Source organism: Danio aesculapii, chromosome 9 (assembly GCF_903798145.1).
Source record: "Danio aesculapii chromosome 9, fDanAes4.1, whole genome shotgun sequence".
Taxonomy (NCBI): Eukaryota; Metazoa; Chordata; class Actinopteri; order Cypriniformes; family Danionidae; genus Danio; species Danio aesculapii.
Window position 1 is genome coordinate 1,208,445 of NC_079443.1, and position 15,193 is coordinate 1,223,637.

At 42.0% G+C, this 15,193-nt stretch overlaps 2 protein-coding genes across 7 annotated transcripts in view; both read left to right on the plus strand.

Moving 5' to 3' along the window:
- The window catches only part of zmp:0000001200 (dedicator of cytokinesis protein 9), a 139,704-nt gene extending 137,182 nt beyond the window's left edge, over positions 1–2,522 (plus strand). For all 6 annotated transcript variants that reach the window (XM_056464650.1, XM_056464651.1, XM_056464652.1 and 3 more), the window contains exon 53: positions 1,434–2,522. In XM_056464650.1, the coding sequence (XP_056320625.1) occupies positions 1,434–1,559 (126 nt within the window). In that variant the 3' untranslated portion in view covers positions 1,560–2,522. The remainder of the gene's footprint in view (positions 1–1,433) is intronic.
- Positions 2,523–2,709: 187 nt separating this feature from the next.
- The window catches only part of slc15a1a (solute carrier family 15 member 1a), a 28,697-nt gene continuing 16,213 nt past the window's right edge, over positions 2,710–15,193 (plus strand). Inside the window, exons 1-7 of the mRNA XM_056465340.1 lie at positions 2,710–2,827; positions 2,919–2,956; positions 10,816–10,903; positions 12,499–12,640; positions 12,729–12,848; positions 14,979–15,078; positions 15,174–15,193. The exon at positions 15,174–15,193 is cut by the window's right edge and continues 71 nt beyond it. Of these exons, the coding sequence (XP_056321315.1) occupies positions 2,821–2,827; positions 2,919–2,956; positions 10,816–10,903; positions 12,499–12,640; positions 12,729–12,848; positions 14,979–15,078; positions 15,174–15,193 (515 nt within the window). The 5' untranslated portion in view covers positions 2,710–2,820. The remainder of the gene's footprint in view (positions 2,828–2,918; positions 2,957–10,815; positions 10,904–12,498; positions 12,641–12,728; positions 12,849–14,978; positions 15,079–15,173) is intronic.

Below are 15,193 nucleotides of genomic sequence, written 5' to 3' on the forward strand. Positions count from 1 at the left end.
GGAAAGCCCCGCCCACTAGGGCCCATCTTTCCCTCATTAGCATAAGCAGCAGCCCTGAGTGTTTGAGCTGCTGAAGATAACTTCAGCATAGACTAAGAGGATTATAGATGTGGAGTTTTAGATGAAGCGCAAATGAACAGAAGAGTTGCAATTCAATTGTGCAATGTATGGTGGGTAATATTGGCGGTTAGAGCACAGGTGTCAAATCCAGTTCCTGGAGGGCCACAGCCCTGCACAGTCTAGATCAAACCCTGCTTCAACACTCTAAGCTGTAGGTTTCAAACAGCTAAAATGACCAGCTAATACCAGCTTGACCAGCCTAGCCAGCCAAAACCAGCTGTGTCCAGCTTAAACCAGGCTGGTCAAGCTGGTTTTAACTGGTCATCTCCCAGCCTGAGCACCTAAGACCAGGCTGGAAATGGCTGGAAACCAGCCTGGAAGTGGCCAAAACCCCTCTAAAACCAGGCTGGTTGACCAGCTAAAACCAGCCAACCAGCCTAGGCTGGTTTAAGCAGTTTTTTTTCAGTAGGGCAGACAAGTGTGTTCATGCCTATATCTAAAAAGCAGAATAAGAAAACATCAGTGTGCAACATTAAGCATCAGAATGAGCCATTTTTAACGTCTGAAAATCAATGGAAGTGAATGAGACTGGAAGTCTGGAGCCAAAAAGATTCAAATGGACCCTTTTCACAAGCCTGTTATGATGCGTTTAACGGTCATCAGCATCTTAAATCCTGTAAAGTGTTTAATATTATTATTATTTTTAAACGTATGAACATTTATATGTATTTATGAATCTATTATATCATCTTTCCTTCAAATTACAAAAAACTAATTACAGCTTATGCGAGGTGTTTCTAATGCAGCGTCTATGGGACAGGACAGCAAATATGACGTTATTCTCTCCTCTGGCTTCCGTTATCAGTCTCACACAATTTTTTTCCTGGTTCTGAAAGTCTTTATAATGTAATCGTGGAGTTTTTCTTTTATTATTTGACCAAACAAGATTATAAAATATATATTTGTTGTATTTTCCCATTCACTGGGCTCTGAGTTTTCCCAACTATGACGACTTCCACTACTGAGAAACCCGGAAGTGTTGAAAGGGTCTATAGTGGCGCCCACTCGACTTGTATGTAGAGAATAAGGTCAATTAGTGGGGGTATAGGACCCCCCACCCCACCACCCCAAAATCCCACACTGCACAACAGCCTCAAAACATTATAATTTCTGATTGTGCCTCACACCGGTGAGTGGGCTTAACAAACCACCTGTAGAAAATGGTTTCTTGTACAAACCCCTCCCCCAAAGCTATAAAGATTGACGATTGGTTAACCTGACTTGCAGGCGGGACTTCCTTTGCTGTGGCGGCCATAATCAGCGTTGGAATTCACTCCATTCATAGTAATGTATCTCTCCCTCTCTCTCTCTAGATAACCCCAGTGGATGATGGGATACGCGGTCCTCTTCCAGACTCTCTGCACATCTTCAATGCCATCAGTGGGACGCCCACCTCCGCCAGCATACAGGGTCTGCCCAACACCTCCTCAGTGGTCTGACCTTTCCCTGACCTCCAGCCTGAGATGGAGGGTAAAGTCTAGAAGGGATACAGCTGTGGATACTCGCATCAGTATAGCAAACATAATATTTTTACATCACTATAAGACTTGGGGTAGGGATAGAGGTCAATAAAATACAATTTAATAGACAATTTGATAAATAATATGAATAAAGCTCTGTATAGTTACTGTTTAACATTACTGTGAGGGTTTAGGATTGGGGTAGATGTTAATAAAATAGAATTTAATGGATAATTTAATTAATATTATAAATAATTCTCCTTATTATTGCTGTTTTTACTTTACTGTGAGGGTTGGGTTTAGGGTTAGATGTTAATAAAACACAATTATGGGTAATATAAAAAACAATATAAATAATTCTCGTTCACCTCAGCTTCAGCTGTATCCCTTCTAGCGCAACTGTTTCCTGTGGAGACCGAATCACACACACACACACACACACACACATACACACACAAAACAAGCTTTTCTATATTTGGATATTTTACCACAGTTTTATCCCAATTACAAAGTGTAAACAGGAAGTGATGCGATCATTAAATGATATGAGCCACATTCAGACTCGCGTCCTTCATGTTAGCACCGCAGCATGTGTGTTAAGAGCTACGCTATGACACATTATATACATTTATATATATTATACACATCCTCTGCTAATATATTAGTTGTTGTGTTTGTTTGTTTGTTTGTTTGTTTGTTGAGTTTTTCTGGCTCAATCGATGTGAATGAATGGAGTGTGTGTGTGTGTGTGTGTGTGAAATACACTGAAAACACACACACACACACACTAAAGTTAAACATAATGTGCATCCGTGATCATTATCAGTTATTTTTATACTGTGGGACAGAGCTGAATGTTTTTTATCTGTATTTAACAGACTTTATCTGCTGTATTTAAACTGATGATGTCCCTAATGCTTTTAATAAATCTACATTTTCAAACATGATTTATTGTGTGTTTTTGTCTTGAGGATTTAATCAAAGCACTGTGACTGGTGTAGAAAACACAGTGCTGTTGTGTTTTTTACCCTATGGACCCCTGAGTAATATCAGTATATCTATAATCTATCTATCTCACTGATGTTCATGCCATAAAGCCGACAGGACACAGTCCATGCTAATAACACACACACAAGCACACACACACACACACACACAGAGGTGGTGTAGCTGCCCAGTCAGGTACGGATATCCTGCAAATCACATTTCACACACAAACACACACACTCCTGCTGCCAACATGCCAGGTGAGGACCCAATACGCTGCTTAAAATCACAGAAATAATGACATTATTTATTTCATGTTGTGTCTAAACTGAAAATGAATCAATCTCACAGACTCAAAGATGGACGAGACTAAGAAAAAGAAGAAAAAGGTAAGAGTCCTTAACTAATTTCATGCATTATCCTGCAACGACTAAGGAATTTCTATTTAATAGCACCTTATATTCAAGTCAGATTGTGTTCGTGCTCTAAATAACATCTGATAATGAACAGTTTCCATATTTTGTGATCTACAAATTGCATTATGGGATGTTGATCTCTGCTCTGTCCACTTTTGATGGTGAAAATTCAACTCTATAGTCTAACAAAGTGACTTTTATTGACATTTTTGCCACTTTTTACCAACTGTTCAAGCTTAAAAGTTGTCAGAAGGAGGATCAATCTCATAATGCAATTCAAAAGCAGAAATAAATGTGGGCTAAAATAAAATATAAACATGAATCACAATAAACAGTAGATTTATGGATCTATCTTCCAGTGTGAGGCTCAGATATTTCCAGTTACGTGAATAAATAGCCCTGTGACTATATTTCTTAATCATATTATGTTTTATTTTAGTATTCAGGGAGGTTTGTGTTGATAATCAGTTCATAAATGCAATATTTTCTGAATCCCACACATGTTTAGTGTCTAATAATTCTGATTTACTTCTATATAATGTTAATAAAGTTATTTAGTATGTTCTCATTTCTACAGCTACTGTAAGTAACCGTATGTCTGCGTTTATACGACTTATCAGCGTGATAATCTGATCGGTATAATGCTTATGATAAGGTAGGATTGCTTATAATGTGCTGCACAGATGAAGAATGCTGTTACACTGCTTTAATGTTGTTTTCTCATGCATATGTTGTGGAACATGCAATTTTACTGTCTACATCAAATTATATTTACTGTTAAAAAAAAGAGTGTGTGTTATTAAATGCAGGTGTCTATGTAAATAACTTTTGTGGAAACAAATTATGGATGAAATGTTCCACAATGCCAAATCCAAAAGTTAAATAAAAATAATAAAATAATAATAAGAAAATAAAACACTCAATCTGACCTGCACTTATTACAAAAATATTTGAAAGAATTAGTGATTATACCAAAAAATAGTATTACTTATACATGATTAAAAACTTCCTGTTAACAAATGGGTAAAACAAACAGGTTTTAAAGGATAGTGACAATGCTAGTGATATTTTATAATTACTCAAATATATCACGTAGATCAATGTATCAAAAAAAGATATACAGTTAAAATCTGAATTGTTCGCCCCCCTTTGAATTTTTTTTTTGTTAAATATTTCCCAAATGATGTTTAACAGAGCAAGGAGATTTTCACACGATGTCTGATAATATTGTTTCTTCTGGAGAAAGTCTTATTTGTTTTATTTCGGCTAAAATAAAAGCAGTTTTTAATTTTTTAGAAACTATTTTAAGGTCAATATTATTAGCCCCTTTAAGCTATTTTTTTCCCCAATAGTCTACAGAGTAAAAACTATCATTATACAATAACTCGCCTAATTACCCTAACCTGCCTAGTTAACCTAATTAACCTAGTTAAGCCTTTAAATGTCACTTTAAGCTGAATACTAGTGTCTTTAAAAATATCTAATCTAATATTATGTGCTGTCATCATGACAAAGAGAAAATAAATCAGTTATTAGAGATGAGTTATTAAAACTATTATGATTAGAGATGTGTTACAGAAATCTGCTCTCCGTTAAACAGAAACTGGGGGGGAAAATAAACATGCGGGCTAATAATTCAGGGCACCTAATAATTCTGACTTCAACTGTATATATATATATATATGACATCAAATGATTCTTGTTGTAAACCACTGAATTGCATAACAAACTATGACAGAAATGGATGAAGGCCGTTATTCTTTGTTAGAAAAAAAATATATATATATATATAAAATTGAACAGGAAAAAATTGTAATGTAATATATTTGAGTGATTAATTACAGCATTAAAAACAGCAATACAGCTTGCATAATGTTATGAAGCGGACAGGAGACAGAGGTAAGGAAACGTTAGGGTGTTTATTGAATGACAACAAGGAGCACATGAAGGATAGCCAGGAGGATCAGGAATGATGTTGGGGTCTTCTCCTCCGTGGCTGGGTAACGGGAATACACGAGGATGGACAGCACACACCAGATACAGCTGACAGAGGATGACACAGACTTGGAAGGACTGGAAGACAGGACGATACGGGAGGACCAGGAAGACTAGGGAGGAATACAAAGAGAACAGGTAAGTAAATCGTTTGTTTAGCTGAGGATGACTACGCTGAGTGGTCGCTCAGTTGTCCGCTTTCGTCGAGACGAGCCCGGACAATGAGCGACTGGAGTGCTGTGCTTTTATCTGGTGCTCGTGAATGTGATGCAGCTGTGTGCTCATTAGAAGTCAGGTGATGGTGATCTTCGTGAGTGGGGATCGTGAGAGCCTGACCAATCCGTGACAGTACCCCCCTCCCCAGGGCCCGCTCCTGAGGGCCGACACCTCCGACGCCGTGGTGGTCTCCCTCTGCCTCTAGGCGCTGGGAACTCAGGGTGGCTCTCATGAAACTCCACCATGAGACTAGGATCGAGAATATCAGCTCTGGGAACCCATGTCCTTTCTTCGGGGCCGTACCCTTCCCAGTCCACCAGGTACTCCAACTGGCCACCACGACGTCGGGAACGCAAGATCTCCTTCACTGCGTAGACGGCTCCTTCTTCTAGGAGCAGTGGAGGAGGGGGTTCCTCTTCGTGGTCAGGCTCTGTGGAGGGAAGAACAGGATCGTGATAGGGTTTCAGGAGTGATACGTGGAATGTAGGGTGAATACGGTAGTGAGAGGGTAATTGTAGTTTGTAGGTGACGGGGTTAACCTGTTCCACGATGGTGAAGGGACCAACAAATCGGGGACTTAACTTGCGAGAGGGCAGTCGCATGCGTATGTCCCGGGTGGATAGCCACACCTTTTGTCCGGGTGTGTATCTGGGTTCTTCAGACCTTCTCCTATCGGCGGTTACCTTGCTTCGACGGACTGCCCTCTGCAGATGTTGATGAGCCTCGTCCCAGACTCTCTCGCTCTCCCGGAACCAGTGATCCACTGCGGGGACATCAGATGGTTCGCCATCCCAGGGAAAGAGCGGTGGTTGGAAGCCCAGGACGCACTGGAATGGCGTGAGTCCGGTGGAGGGTTGCCGCAGTGAATTTTGGGCATATTCTGCCCAGCCCAAATACTGGCTCCAGGAGTTCTGGTGACCACTGCAGAAGGTCCTCAGGAACCGTCCCACCTCCTGAATCTTCCTCTCTGTCTGCCCGTTGGTTTGGGGATGATATCCAGAAGAGAGGCTGACGGCCACACCTAGGAGCTTGAAGAAGGCTTTCCATAGACGTGAGATGAACTGTGGACCTCTGTCCGACACAATATCTTCTGGAATACCAAATGACCTGAAGACTTGATTAAAGATATTGTCGGCAGTTTCAAAGGCTGTGGGAAGACCTTTCAGAGGGATTAGTTTGACAAACTTTGAGAATCTATCTACTATGACTAGAATACAGGTATTACCTTCTGACGAAGGGAGGTCAGTGATAAAGTCCACTCCTAGGTGTGACCAGGGACGGTTCGGAATCGGCAAGGGATGGAGCTTTCCAGCGGGTAGATGACGTGGGCTCTTGGATTGGGCACAGTCCTTACAGCCCTGAACATATTGCCTCACATCCCTTGCCATGTTTGGCCACCAGAATCGTTGGGATACTAGCGAGAGAGTATTGTTGATCCCTGGATGTCCAGTGCCTAGCGAGGTATGTAAGGAGTGGATCAGATCTACCCGGTGTTCAGGTGGTATGAACTGCCGATGAGGAGGGCATCCCGGCGGAGCAGGAGCTTCCGGAGTGGCAACGACTGGAGGAGCGTTCCAGGTGATCGGACAAATGGAGATGTGTTCGGGAAGAATCTTCGTTGGGAGTTCTTCATGATCGTGATGCTCGTGTAAACGAGAGAGAGCGTCTGCTCTTAGATTCTTGGGTCCTGGACGATAGGAAATGGAGAAATCAAAACGTGAGAAGAAAAGTGACCATCTGGCTTGACGTGGACATAGTCTCTTGGCCTCTTTGATGTACTGGAGGTTTTTGTGATCTGTGATCACCTGGAACGGATGTTTGGCTCCCTCCAACCAGTGACGCCACTCCTCCAAGGCTAGCTTGATTGCTAGAAGCTCCCTGTCTCCTATGCTGTAATTCTGCTCCGCCGGGCTCAACTTCCGAGAGAAATAGGCACAGGGATGCAGTCGGGGCGGTGTATCATGATGTTGAGATAATACTGCCCCGACGCCGGTGGTGGATGCGTCCACTTCCACCACGAAAGGAAGATTTGGGTCAGGATGAGTCAGGAGTGGGGCCCTTGTGAACTCCTTCTTAAGAAGGCGGAAGGCTGCGGCTGCTTCTTTGGTCCACTCCAGTCCTTTGGGTTTACCCTTGAGGAGATTAGTGAGAGGTGATGTAATCCTGCTGTAGTCCTTGATAAATCGTCTATAAAAGTTAGCAAACCCAAGAAACCTCTGGAGCTCCTTAATGGAAGTGGGTTCTGACCAGGATAGAACAGCCTCAATTTTCTTCCCATCCATACGTATACCGGTTTGGTCAATGATGTATCCCAGGAAATGAATCGACTTCTGGTGGAATGAGCATTTCTCCGCTTTGAGGTAGAGGTGATGTTCTCTCAATGTGTGTAGGACCTCCGCAACGTGTTGGCGATGTTCGGCCTCACTCCGGGAGTAAATGAGGATGTCATCTATGTACACTATTACACAGTGGTGAAGAAACTCCCGGAGGACTTCATGAATGAAGTTTTGGAATACGGAGGGGGCGTTGACCAGACCGTAAGGCATGACCTCATATTCATAGTGGCCAGTAGGGGTCACGAATGCTGTCTTCCATTGGTCCCCCTCACGTATTCTTATCAGATTATACGCGCTGCGGAGGTCCAATTTAGTGAAGACTTTAGCTTCTCGGAGCTGTTCCAAAGCGGCTGGTACCAGAGGAAGGGGATATCGGTATTTTACTGTACCGTTATTTAGGACCCTGTAGTCGATGCATGGACGCAGCCCTCCGTCCTTCTTGGCCACAAAGAAGAAGCTTGAGGCGGCTGGTGATTTTGAGTGACGTATGTACCCCTGACTCAGAGCCTCCCTTATGTAATCTTCCATTGCCTGATTCTCTGGAAGCGAGAGCGGGTAGATCCTACCTCTTGGCAACTGGGCATCTGGAACTAGGTCGATCGCGCAGTCCCATGGCCGATGCGGCGGTAGCTGGGAAGCTCTCTTGGGGCAGAAGACATCATGAAAGGAGCTGTACTCCTTAGGAATGTGGATAGACTGCTTCTCAGGAGGGCTCTCGACCGATGTTGCAAACAAAGAAATGGGGTTCCGACCTTGAAGAGGGAGATTTGGAAAACAGGCAGGTGTACATCCAGATCCCCATTTCTTTATCTCTCCTGTGCCCCAAGAGATGATGGGATCGTGCTTCACCAGCCACGGGCGCCCTAGAATGATGTCCATATTTGCACCCTCCAGAACCAGAAATTGAATCCTCTCTTGATGTAACACCCCCACTTGAAGAAGGATGTCTTCGCATTGTCGATGGATACGGGTCGAAGATCGAGTGCACTGGGTTATCGGTTGTATCTGGTATATATGCGAGGACGCCTCAGTACGGAGGTGGAGTTGACGACAGAGGGATTGGGAGATGAAGTTCCCTGCTGACCCGGAGTCGATGAGGGCTGTGACAAGGAGAGAAATAGAGGCAGTAGTTATTTGTACGGTGGTAGTAAGTGGTTTACATTGTTCAATATTCGTACTGAATACACTCACTGAAGTCCGAATGGGACGAAGGGGACACTCCATACGGGTGTGTCCACTGACACCGCAGTATAGACACAGACCCCGGGTCAGCCTCCTCTGTCGTTCCGCTGATGTCAGTCTTCCAGACTCTATTATCATGGGTTCTGGTTCTGGAGAGGCTGTTGACTCAGGCGATTGGAGGAGTGCAGACGAGGGGGTGATGGTGTCCTGTTGATAGGAACGAAGACGATCGGAACATCGGAGAGAATGTTGGATGAATCTCTCCAGACCCATTGTATCATCTAATGTGGCCAGTTGGATTCGGAGAGTGGGTTCCAAGCCGAGCCGGTACGTGGTCAACAACGATCTCTCATTCCATCCACTTGCAGCTGCTAGAGTGCGAAACCGGAGAGCATATTCCTGTGTAGATAGAGTACCTTGCTTTAGATGATACAGCTGCTCTCCAGCGGCTACTTCCCCATCAGAACGTCCAAACACCTCTTTGAAATACTCCGTGAAGGTAGTGATGGAATTCATGACCGGCCCGGCTTGGTTCCAGATCGTCTCAGCCCATTTAAGTGCAGGTCCAGAGAGTAGAGATACGATGTAGGCGATCTTTGACTTATCTGTGGGATATAGAGAAGGTTGCATTTCGAATATGAGGGAACATTGTAACAGAAAACCATTGCACTCCCCCGCTCCGCCTGAGTAGGGCGCTGGTCGGGCCATGGGACTGGAAGGAAGGGCCGAAGAAGAAACTGTGGAGGCGGAAGTGCTCGGTGCTGGTGGTGCGTTGGAAAGTGGAGCTGGTGGCTGTAGAATCCGCTTCAACTGGTCCACCAGCTCTTGAAAGTGATCGGGGGTGCTCATGTTGTCGTCGTTATTGGTCCGGGCTTCTGTTATGAAGCGGACAGGAGACAGAGGTAAGGAAACGTTAGGGTGTTTATTGAATGACAACAAGGAGCACATGAAGGATAGCCAGGAGGATCAGGAATGATGTTGGGGTCTTCTCCTCCGTGGCTGGGTAACGGGAATACACGAGGATGGACAGCACACACCAGATACAGCTGACAGAGGATGACACAGACTTGGAAGGACTGGAAGACAGGACGATACGGGAGGACCAGGAAGACTAGGGAGGAATACAAAGAGAACAGGTAAGTAAATCGTTTGTTTAGCTGAGGATGACTACGCTGAGTGGTCGCTCAGTTGTCCGCTTTCGTCGAGACGAGCCCGGACAATGAGCGACTGGAGTGCTGTGCTTTTATCTGGTGCTCGTGAATGTGATGCAGCTGTGTGCTCATTAGAAGTCAGGTGATGGTGATCTTCGTGAGTGGGGATCGTGAGAGCCTGACCAATCCGTGACACATAACAAAACAACTGTTTAAATGTGCATTATATGCTAGCTGAGGACAAAATAATTTGTCAGTTAATTCCCAAGTGATGTTTAACATAATATGTGATGTAAGTGATGTTTAACATTTCCTAATATATTTTTCTTTTCGGAATCAATTTTTCTTTTATCGAAAAACTATATGGTCAATATTATTATCCCCTTAACATTTAATAAATTCTGCAAGAAGGTCGCTGGTTCGAGTCCCAGCTGGGTCAGTTGGTGTTTCTGTGTGGAGTTTGCATGTTCTCCCCGTGTTGGTGTGGGTTTCCTCCAGGTGCTCCGGTTTCCCCCACAGTCCAAACACATACGCTATAGGGGAATTGATGAACTAAATTGGACATAGTGTGTGTGTGTGTGTGGGGGGGGTGTTTCCCAGTACTGGGTTGCAGCTGAAAAAGCATCCGCTGTGTAAAACATATGCTGGAATAGTTGGCGGTTCATTCCGCTGTGGCGACCCCTGAAGAATAAAGGGACTAATCCAAAGGAAAATGAATGAAAACACATATCTAAAGGGTTTTTTAGGGACAACTTAATTGTTTTATGTTCAATCCACTTAAATTTGTAAAAATAATTAGGTTAACTTAATCGATTTGTGTTGGGACAACATGAAGGAGTCGTGTGGAACCCTGCATTTTTTACAGTGAGGCCAACAGTACAGTATAAAACTAATGTAAACCTATGGAATGTCCCCACAACTCATCAAACCCGCCCTGTGTGTGTTCCTACAGACGGCGGAGTGCTGTGGATATCCCATCAGCATCTTCTTCATTGTGGTCAATGAGTTCTGTGAGAGATTCTCCTACTATGGGATGCGCGGTGAGTGAAGACAACACACGGCTAGATTATCAATTAACACTCAGATGACAAAAACTAACACACGTGTGAGGAAATAATCCTGAGCACAGTCTCGATTCCAGACCCGTCCAACACTGTGTGCAGAAGCGCATCAGTGTTTTTGGTGGCGCAGCGACCCCTACAGGACACACACTGCTACTTTTTATTTTATTTAGTTTTGTTTCATTTATTTCTTTGCAATTTTATTTTATTTTTTATTTAATTTTAACTTCATTTAATTATATTTTATTGTAATTTAATTTAATATATTTAAAATTAATTGTTATTCTGATTTAGTTTTTGTTGTATTTTATTTAATTTTATTTATTTATTTATTTATTTTATTGTAATTTATATACAATTTTTTGTTATTTTTTATTCTATTTTATTGATGCTTCAATAACAAACATACAAAATCGAGCCTATATAGGAAAACGGCAGTGATAGTAACTTAACAGAGTAAATTCAATGATAATGTAAATACATATAAAACTGTTAAAAAAAGGAAAAAAGTAAGAAAAAAATCTAATAAAAATAAAAATAATTGCACAAATACAGCAATTACAGAGGAAAAAACTTATGTGAGATGCTAATGGTCTAATCCGATTCAATGATTTATGCTAAGCTAAGCTAAAAATTATCCCGCCAGACACAAAGATCAGCTGACTGGTTTTAAAAATGGTCAAACTCAACAGTTTAACTCAAGGAGAGCTGTAAAATTAATAATTAGTATTAGTGTTCCTTTAATAATGTATTTAAAAATGTAAATTGTAGTTCCTTTATTATTTACCCCAGAATGAGAGAACAGTTCCTAGCCAAATCAGCTTAGAAGATAGCAGTTTTTCCTGTTCTGTCAGTCTTAGTTCACAATGTAACTACAGAAGAGTCAGGCTTTAAAAAGGAAACTCTCTGGTCATTTCTGAGCGAGATGCTAATGGTCTAATCCGATTCAATGATTTATGCTAAGCTAAGACAAAAGTGCTCCCAAAAACCCAGAGATTGGCTGAAGGAATCAAAAATGGTAAAACTCAACAGTTTAACTCTGTAAAATAAGCATATTCCTAAAAACAAAGTGGATTGTTCCTTTAATAATGTATTTTAAAATGTAAAGTTTTTAGTTCCTTCATTATTACCCACAAAATAAAAGTATAGTTCCTATCCATATCAGCTTAGAGGACAGCAACTTTTAATTTTCCATCAGTCTTAGTACACAATGTAACTACAGAAGTGTTAAGCTTTAAAAAGGAAACTCTTTGGTCATTGCTAATGGTCTAATCCGATTCAATGATTTATGCTAAGCTAAGCTAAAAGTGCTAAAGTCCTAAAGATCTGCTGAATGGATTAAATAATGGTAAAACTCAACAGTTTTAATCTGTAAAATGAGCCTATATAAACAATGTAAGTGGATTGATCCTTTAATAAAGTATTTAAAAACATAAAGAAAGAAAAACACTAAGTTAAAACTGAAAAAGTCACAATTAATAAAAAAAATGACTGAAAATAAACTAATGAAATAAAACATTTAAAAACTAATTAAAATCCCTAAATTATAATTCCCCCTCTCTCTGTGTGTGTAGCTGTGCTGGTGCTGTATTTCCGCTATTTTCTGCTGTGGGACGATGATCTGGCAACCTCTATCTACCATGCGTTCGTGGCTCTCTGCTACCTGACGCCCATCCTGGGGGCCATCATCGCTGACTCCTGGCTCGGCAAGTTCAAGTGTGTGTTTAATGGAGCCGTTTATACTTGTTATAGTGTGTGTTTATACTAAGCGTGATGCTGAGAGTGTGTGTGTGTGTGGTTACAGGACCATCATTTACCTGTCTATAGTGTACGCGGTGGGCCAGGTCATCATGGCCGTCAGCACCATTCATGATATCACTGACATTAACAGAGACGGCACACCGGACAACTTCACCTTCCACATGTGAGTCTGTCAACACACACCCAAACACACACAGACACACACACACAGGCATAAACAGAATTGTTGGTTCCCTTCCATTGAAAAAGAGAAACTACTCATTTGAAAGTGAAACAAGTCATAATGAATCAAAAAAGACTGAAAATAAACTAATGAAATCAGATATGTTCACTCACTGGCCACTAGGTACACCTAATTAGTACCGGGTTGGACCCTGTTTTGCCTTCAGAACTGCCTGACCTCGGTTGTAACGAGTGCTTATTTGAGTTACTGTTGCCTTTCTATCAGCTGGAACCAGTCTGGCCATTCTCCTCTGACCTCTGGCATCAACAAGGCATTTGCGCCCACAGAACTGCCGCTCACTGGATATTTCCTCTGTGTCAGACCATTCTCTGTAAACCCTAGAGATGGTTGTGCGTGAAAATCCCAGTAGATCAGCAGTTTCTGAAATACTCAGAACAGCCCGTCTGGCAGCAACAACCATGCCACGTTCAAAGTCACCTAAATCTCCTTTCTTCTCCATTCTGATGCTCAGTTTGAACTGCAGCAGATCGTCTTGACCATGTCTACATGCCTAAATGCAGTGAGTTGCTGCCATATGATTGGCTGATTAGAAATCTGTGTTAATGAGCAGTTGGACAGGTGTACCTAATAAAGTGGCCGGTGAGTGTGTGTCTATAGATACACACACACACATATACATATATATATATATACACACACTATAAGCTATTACACACACACAATCTCACACACACTCCCTCTCTCTCTTTCTGTCCGTGAAAGCGATCTATCGAGTTGTAACTAATAACAATTCTGTCAATTATTGTGCTGTCAAGAGCATTACTAGTAATATCATGTCTAATTAGATGATGCATTTCACTTTGTGTTTTAAATCTCTGCCTTCACCTTGTGTATTTAAAGTCCTGTAACGCACCACAATGCATTGATTATGCATTATTTATCTGGCGCTGTTCTTGACTGTTTGCCACCATATTCTCTTTAAACTAATTCTACATTGTTGCAGATTGAAATAAGTCAGATAACATAATATAGAAGCAATCTTTATACCCAATGAACCAAACCAACCATCTGCGAGACGACTGACAACATTATTTGAGCAGAATCATTATTTAAGCGTTTCAGTTCTGTACATTTTGAATAAACAAGTCATAATGCAGCGTAATAAACCGTCATACATGACTGTTTTCTGGTCTAAAAGGAGCCGATTTGGTGTAGCGCTGCATCATCTTCTCATTTCTCTAATTAGCCGACTCATTTCAGCTAATAATGAGACTCGTCAGCTCCTGATTGCCTGCAGAACTCACTTTGATGACCGTTTCCATGGCAACAGTGTCTTCTTGCTTTGGCGTTGTTGCTGATGGAGTTGTGGCACGCTGATGTTTCCTGCTGAAGCGGACTCTGTGACAGAAATGATGGTTTTTAAATGGTTTTGACATGAAAGTGTACACATTAATGTTAGATTTTCTGTACATTTAAAAAGATAACTGAGGAGAAAGGGTGACATGGTGGTGCAGTGGTTGCCTTACAGCAAGAAGGTCGCTGGTTCGAGTCCCAGTTTGGTCAGTAGGCATTTTTGTGTGGAGTTTGCATGTTCTCCCGTGTTAGCATGGGTTTCCTCTTGGTGCTCCGGTTTCCCTCACAGTCCAAACACATGCGCTATAGGGGAACTGATGAACTAAATTGGCCGTAGTGTATGAGTGTGTGTGTGTAAATGAGTGTGTATGGGTGTTTCCCAGTACTGGGTTGTGGTTGGAAGGGCATCTGCTGTGTAAAACATATGCTGGAATAGTTGGTGGTTCATTCCACTGTGGTGACCCCTGATGAGTGAGGGACAATTTTCAATTTTCATAAATAATTGTATTTCCATTAATGTTAATGCACTCTATTCTGATGATGTGTGTGTGTGTGTGTGTGTAAACATGTTTGTGTGTGCTGCTTATATGTATGTATGTATGTGTGTGTGTGTATGTTTTTATGGGTTTTGTGTGTTGTGGTGGGTGTGTATGTTGCATCCGTATGTGTGTGTTGCGTGTTGTGTGTGTATTGCATGTTTGTGTGCATGTATGTGTGTGTTGCATTAATGTGTGTATGCGTGTGTGTGTGTTTCAGTGCTCTTTCTATGCTGGGTTTGGTCCTCATAGCTCTGGGCACTGGAGGAATTAAACCGTGTGTTGCAGCGTTTGGTGGAGATCAGTTTCAGGAGCATCAGGTCTGATATATTCAAATCACACACACACACACACACACACGATGCTAATCTCTCTGTCTGATGGTTTGCTGTGGTGTGTGTGTGTTTATCCTCAGAGTAAGCAGCTCAACACTTT